The sequence below is a fragment of the Pocillopora damicornis genome, chromosome 4 (genome assembly GCF_964200805.1).
Source record: "Pocillopora damicornis chromosome 4, jaPocDami1.2, whole genome shotgun sequence".
NCBI classification, from domain to species: Eukaryota; Metazoa; Cnidaria; class Anthozoa; order Scleractinia; family Pocilloporidae; genus Pocillopora; species Pocillopora damicornis.
The window spans coordinates 14,248,783-14,256,112 of record NC_142673.1 but is presented as its reverse complement, the minus strand read 5'-3'; the positions used below and the strand labels follow the sequence as shown (position 1 = coordinate 14,256,112).

The 7,330-nt window shown below is 37.7% G+C and overlaps 1 protein-coding gene and 1 long non-coding RNA gene across 15 annotated transcripts in view; one reads left to right on the top strand and one right to left on the bottom strand.

Annotated features, from left to right (window-relative positions):
* Window positions 1-2,430, bottom strand: part of LOC113670998 (uncharacterized) — a 33,028-nt gene extending 30,598 nt beyond the window's left edge. For 12 of the 13 annotated variants that reach the window (XR_016185938.1, XR_016185942.1, XR_016185946.1 and 9 more), the window contains exon 1: window positions 1-2,387. This exon is cut by the window's left edge and continues 174 nt beyond it. Coding sequence is in view for 4 of the 13 variants with exons in the window: in XM_089204334.1 (XP_089060460.1) it covers window positions 1-293 (293 nt within the window). In the remaining 9 variants the exon portion in view is untranslated. The other variant, XM_089204333.1, reaches the window with a different exon arrangement.
* A 255-nt stretch (window positions 2,431-2,685) lies between these two features.
* Window positions 2,686-7,109, top strand: LOC149046916 (uncharacterized). 2 transcript variants are annotated; one of them, XR_016185976.1, is made up of 3 exons: window positions 2,686-2,893; window positions 3,196-4,969; window positions 5,426-7,109. It is a non-coding gene; the product is annotated as an uncharacterized LOC149046916 (long non-coding RNA). The 2 variants fall into 2 exon arrangements; XR_016185975.1 differs by having other exon boundaries at window positions 2,686-4,969.
* Window positions 7,110-7,330: the final 221 nt, after the last annotated feature.

Genomic DNA, 7,330 nt, shown 5'->3' with positions numbered 1-7,330 from the left:
GCGTAAAGAGGGACGACTACGGACAACAATACTGTTGCCAAAAGGTGCCAAGATTTTCGTCGGCCGAGTTTCTTTGAAAGAAAAGGTAGCTCAACCCTATCAGCAAGGTAACCAGAAATTGATGCGAAGAACGCATCAACTAATTGCGCAACGAAAAATATAACTCCAACATCTGCAGCTGACAGTTCCACTACTTCCATCAAAAACAGGAGAGCAAATGAAGCATTATGATGCCGGCAGAGGTCTATGAATATATTTCCTACTGCGCAAAATATTCGTTCTCTTCTTCGCATCTTAACATGCAACGAGCTGTACGCAATCCACCCGAAAACGGTGCAGTTTGGTTGGATACAGATTAAGTCACGTAGTTATTTCGAATCTTGTACCAAATGACTTAACCATGTCCATAAAAGCATCCCTTGATTATAAATTCCTACGTAATTGGCCTCTTGGAACGTCTAGGAATGTGTTAATTCGAACAAAAACCTTCCAAAAAAATTATACGAAAAAAAAACTTGCACTCGACCTTGAACTCTTAGACAACACTGTTTTAAAAACATGCCCACCGGCAAGCAATGTATTCTTTGCAGATCATACATGCACGTTTATGATATGTTGACCTGAATCCACTCCCGGAAATTTGCGCTGAAAATTAAAATTTTATCTTAAATGTGGTTGTGTGCACAGAAAATTGGTACCTATTACTCGTTCGAAGCTTTCCGAAAGCTTTTGATCAAGGCAAAAAGATTATCTGAACAAAGTTGTGAATTGGCTTTTAAATGTATAGTTAGAAAGTTCATTTGTATTTTTTGCAGTCACATACATGCAAAATGGATAAAGTAAAAATTCGTATTCCAAAAATTTGCTTCTTCTATGGCCACAACGATTATCCCGAGGAGTGAAATTCGGATAAGGTATTATTAATTTGCCCACTAACCAACATAATAACGGAGGTGCAAAGGAAAGAAGATCATTCTGAATGAATTGTGCTGCGCATATAGGTTAGATTAGTACGATTGGTCCCATGTAGATGCTCCAGCATTTTTTGAATATCAACTGCAAAAGTCTCGCTCATTTACTGGCTAAGAAATTCTGAAGGACAGAAATTCAAAGTGCCAGAGGGCTCTGGAATTGAAAGTTGTCGACACATCTTACATGGTAGGAAAAAAATGGATCATGATTCAATAGTTATGGAGTCAAGTGTTTTTTTTTCTTCCATCATGATTAAAAATATATATTCATATCACGTTCACTGAAGTAGTTTGATGACTGCACAAGTACAATACATATTACCTCAATCGATGTTTTGCCTGTATAATGAAGCACAACGAGCTGAAATGCATAAATCGCAAGAGTCCAGAGTTTCTTAAAAGTATTGACCATACAGTATTATTTTTCTTGGCATGTTTCCCAGTCTGGCAAGTGCGGAAGGAGAACACTCAGTAAACCTTTTTTCGGGACGCTTACAACTTTCTCTGCAATCAAGTCAGATATTATCCAACTCTGTTTGAGAAATATAAGTCTCGATTGGTATACCCTCCGGCAATTTATATGTACTTTCTGGTTCATTCCTCTGTGATAATTATTAGTATGCTTCAGTTTTGAAAATCCGTACTCTTCTTTAAAATTGCTGCTGAAAATAAAGTAAGTCCATATTCTGCAAAGGAGATTTGTTCAATCAAAAGCCGTTGGCAATAGTCCTCGTCTCTTAAAACCGCCCGTGGTTAAAACGTACCGTATAGTTCATTTGAAGATGCTAAAAGAAAAATTCCAACGAGAGGAAACCAGACTCTTGGATCTACTCAAGCTTTGAATCCATTTATTTCACTCGTACTGGAAGCTTTATCAAAGATATCTTAATAACCAGCTCCTGAAAAGTCTTGAAAACAAGGCATAATCAATTCACGTTTTAATTAATCGGTCTGTTTGTGGCTGCATAATATTGTATCGTGATAGAGGTATTAACTCATAAGGCGCCTTTGTTTTAAACCTTGCTCACAAAAATAAACCAGTAATTTTTAACATTTAGAAAAATCTACATATAGAAAAATCAACATATAGAGAAAGATCATTTTCGGCTTCACTAAAAAATTAAATGATTAAATGTTTCCTAAATGAATGAATTTTAGCACACTAATTATACACTGTGTTTATCAGTACGAGGGAAAGGAATAGAAAAGGACAAGAAGATTTAAATTGTTCTCACACCGGTATCAGAGCACTTTCCATACGGATTACTATACCGTGGAATGTTTGAAGGCCACCGGTTTGGCTTGCTAAACCTTTCCTGAACTTTTCCACTCTAGCATAATTGTTCGAAATGAAATACCTACGATTCAAAGTCTGTTAGCCGAAATTGCGTGCGTAATCTTCAACGCGCGTCATATAAACTGCCTGATAATGGTTTTAGACTCCCTAGCCTTGTTGACGTCTTGCCATAAAAAGATCTATTGATTAATTGCTTCTTAGTAGAGAAAAAAAACATCAAATAACCCGACTTTTGCACAGTCATGGCGTTGGAGACATCATAAAAGTAAAATTAAGTACGCTTCTAACATGCCATCCAGATAACGTCGTTAGTCTAAGAAGACTAAGGGTATGAGTGGAAAAATAGGCGGTAAGTTCCTAAGCCAGGACAACAAAAAAATCAACACGCGTCATATAAACTGAATGATAATGGTTTTAGACTCCCTAGCCTTGTTGACGTCTTGCCATAAAAAGATCTATTGATTAATTGCTTCTTAGTAGAGAAAAAAAACATCAAATAACCCGACTTTTGCACAGTCATGGCGTTTGAGACATCATAAAAGTAAAATTAAGTACGCTTCTAACATGCCATCCAGATAACGTCGTTAGTCTAGGAAGACTAAGGGTATGAGTGGAAAAATAGGCGGTAAGTTCTTAAGCCAGGACAACAAAAAAATCATCATTAAATTGTGAGTTTAAAAGTAAATTTTAAAATCCGTTTGAAAAAGAAAGTGAGGGAAATTAAGGGCGATTCATTCCTTAGCAAATAGCAGTGTTTCTGTGAGGAATAGCAGTAAATAGCTGGTCATAGAATCTTGTGCATGGCGCGAACATGTAATGATAATAGCCAGCCGGAAGATAAGTAGAAGGCAAAAAAAATCAAAGAATACTTTAATTAAGCCCAACAAACAAGAGTAAGGTTTACTTATACAAGCCTGGATCTCTCAGCCAGTCTTCGATTCCTCGTAGACGTTTGGTCTCAGATTAACAAGTTTCCAGTGGAACAGGAGGACCAAGCAGTTTGAGGTTATCTTCCGCAGCTGATGGCTCATTTCTGGTGCGCGCGAGCGTCCGAATCGATGGAAAGTACAAGTTCTTCACGCAGGCGTTGATTACATCAGTATGTGAAAACTCCAGATAATCTGCGAACAGCTTTGCAAATACTTCTATGAACAATTTGAATCATGGGGGAACTTTCATATATCATTTTGTTCATGTAATCGAATTGCTAGTTAAAACTTCATTGCTCGAATGATAGGTCCCTTAGAATGGTCGAGCACTCGCTTCTAAGTGGTAAAGGAAGAACTATACAAACAGGGAGTTCTATTTTGCACGCATGTTTGAGCTCTAAAAGTGTGCAAAAAAGACTGCACAAGTCATTAGCCAACAAAGCCCCACGTACAGTTCTCGTTTTGCCGTGCTGGCTCTTTCAATCAAACTTACGACAAGGACTTGTTCCTCATTACAAGACGCTCCATCTTGTCAGGTGAATAGTAACAATCAAAAAGACAGCACGAATTTTGGAACGGTAAGAGAAAAGTGTTTACTGTGAGGAGCAATTACCTCCTCACAGTAAATACTTTTACTGTAAATTCAATAAATCTTTTATTTGTCGAATATACTGTAGATGTATATTTGAGAAATATAAGATTTTTCGAATATATATCTACAGGTAAGAAAATTCTGTCAATAAATAGTGACTTTTGGAGAGTAGCACGCCAGCTTTGACGAAAATCGTCAATGCTTAATTATAGGGTTGTAAACTTGGTTAATATCTAAAGTACTCAGACAGCGTACCTTTCGAAAAACAGGGGACTTATTTGTTTGCCATTCCCCGCTGAATGTTTGACGGCCGGTCTTTGACGAAACTTTTAGGCTTCTCATTGAGACTACAGGCTTTTGTTTGTTTTTAATATATTTTTCTTGCGTGAATATGCAAGTATTAGACTTTTTGCTAAGCATTAGGTTGTTTAAATGAAAGTGCGAACATTCTGTCTGAACGATGTTTACATCAAGTCTAGTTCTTTTAGAACTAGACTGCATAAACGCGTAACTGTATCTTCATCTTTCAGTTGCAGGAGATTTGAATTACACCCGAAAATGAGACAGCGGCAACGGATACTGAACACAATGGGAAATGTTTTCAACGACATCTTTCGCCACATCCTCTCCTCATTTGAAATGTTCTTCTTCAAGAAAGTCATTAAACTTTTAGCCTCCAAACAGGAATGATCATGCTTGCAGAATAGATATATGATAGAATACCGAGACCATACGAACGAGAGCGAGCCGATGGTTTCTAATAACAATGGAGAAGAAAAGCTATCACATCTATGTAAGAAAAGGAAACAAAGGAATATAGACGTACCTCCACCAAATACCACAAAACCCGGTTTCTCAAATTTAGGACTTAAATATGACGGAAGTAAAGTTAAGAAAAACGAACTCATCATGGACGAAGAGTCAAGACCAAATGGAGACGACTCCTCTAGATAACGTGAGGCGTAGGGTATTGAACCAAGACATAGTCACAATGACAAACTGTTATTAAACTGTTGTTAAGGAAGAGGCGCTGGATTCAGTTGACGATGTCAAGAGCTCATCAACTCTAGCCCATCATACCAATGTACCCTTCCGTTCTATTTCATCATCGTTCGAAGCAACTGAAATAAAACACGCCAAGTCACTAAAGGCGTGGATGAAAGATTCAAAATTGTATAAGGTAAGCTGTTTCAGTTTTCGTCTTATTGAGTTATTTGTGCAAGATTTCTGTTCGCACTTACCTGACAATGAGCATAAAGGGAGAAGCCTAAACCCCATCATACTATCCTTGGGTAGTCTTGCTAGTGATCGGAAGGGGGAAGGAAGAAGTTGTCTACCCCTTCCCGGAGTACTTACAGGTTATAATATAAGTCCAGTTGTACTTCGAATATGTGAGTAAGAGAGGAACGGGGAAGGCCAAGAAATTCCTTCTGTCAACTACACCTTCTAAGAATCATCTTCCATCAGCTCAGCGAAAAACTTCCTGCTAAGCGTTATTTTCTCGGTTTTCCCTAAAAAGTCTGAAATCAACAAAAATGGTATAACGGGAAACATACCACTGGTAACCCATAGGGACCTCATGTGAGCCTCAACACGCATTTACAAGTAGTTATCTTTTTGTTTGAATACTATTCAGGTTGCTGTCATCTATACTTGTTCAAGACTGCTGCAAACCACAGTTTATCTCATCGAAAGACTAAACTTTCGTAAGGCGAGCATGAAGTATTAGATCTGTGGACAATTTCTCCTGCTGTAAAAGGTTTGGTTAAAGAAGGGGTCTGAAGACAAATTTAAACGAAATTGGAAGGTGGTCGTGATCCTCTTGTATGTTGTCATATCTTTTCCCTCTATACAGAGTAAAGGGAGATAAGCTGACCAAAAAAGGAGGAGAAAGGCAAAACAGGTGTTCCTAAAATAACCAGGGACAGACATTGATCGGACCGTACAGAGAACATCGCCAAAAATTTCATGTACACGAACCACTTATTCAAAGAATTTTAAAATTCAAACCGTTGCTTTCACTGGACATTGCACTTTTCATGCAAATTTGTATTCTGTCGCGCGTTGAATATCATTGTGATTTCTGTTCTTAATCACCAGAAAGCCATTGCATACTTTCCATTGATACTTCTGATTAGTTCCGCCGTTGCCAGTGTAATTTGTTACAAGCTTTACAGGAAATTTGGAAGCATGGTGATATAACAAGAGCATAGTTTATTTTTGTCAAAGAACTCAGCTACCATCGTCTGATCATCAAATTGTTTCGTTCCGCACTGAACCAAAGGCAGTTCTACAGATTTTCTTTTTGCCTGATCAAATGGTCGAATGGATTAGTGTCACGAGTAAGCGGGTTCTAAAGAATTCATCGGTTTCGCTTCTAATAATAAACATCCAAAAATTTCAACATGCTCATTGGCTGAGAACACTTATATTAATCCAAACAGTGCAGAAAGTGGCAATTGAGTGCAAGAAGTTGAAATTGGTGCAGAAAATTGAATTAATTTTAGGTAATCAACTTACGCGCCAGAGGCAATTTTATGAAGTGGCATGTCTATTATGTACGTGATGGCATTGGCTTTTATCACTGAATTGATTCATGAACATAAGGTGGTTGCTTAAGTTAAAAAAAATAAAAGCTTGGTTGAATTAACGAAGCGGCCCACACACTTGGTTCTTATTTGAGTCATAGTAGCAAGAAAGGGTACATAGTAACGTCCTTCTCCTTGTTTATGCGGACCTTTCGATCCAGAGTTCACACCATTCCACAAATCATCGAGCCACTTTGTCTTACTTTACGATACCACAGATCTTTCCATACGCATGAAATTATCTTAATTTTCTTAGAAGTATTAGGGCAAGAAGATTTTAAAAAACTTTCAACTTAACATGAAAGAAAAAAGGCCTTTTTCTAATTATAAACCATTCACCCACAAGCCAACCAGGCAGCGAACATACCAACCGAACAAGCGACTAGCAGGTGAAAAACCAACTTAGTGTCGTAATACTTGAAGCATAAATAATGCGCACATTAAATGTATCTCATGTAATGGTGATTTCACCAAACACTAGATTATCATGAATACTTTTGCAGGAAAGCAGTGGATCGGTTATTTCAATCATAACCATGATTGCTTGACTCTCAAACGGCTGCCTTATGATGGTCGTACAGGAATTTTACCCAAAAGAAAGGTAGAAAAACTAGAAAATTTTTTCCATCGTGAAATAACAGTAAGGTACGAAGTAAGGTAGAAGATTGTAGAAGGTTCACTGTAGTGCATTATAATCATCATCAATAACAGGGTATCGATAAAAATACGAAACGGCTGTTGTTGTTGTTGACTGGTGTTCCCAACAATTGCACAGGTTTCATCTTATAATTATAACTTTAACTGGTTTGAATGCATTTGCCGACTGGTTTCTCAAAAAGCCGACAATTAAAATTAAGAGTAGCGCTAGCCAGTCTTTCTCTCCTTCTTCTGGACTGAGCTAAGATTTTTCAAAGGAAGAGGCGTTCTCAGTTACAAATTTCCGAGCACTTCAA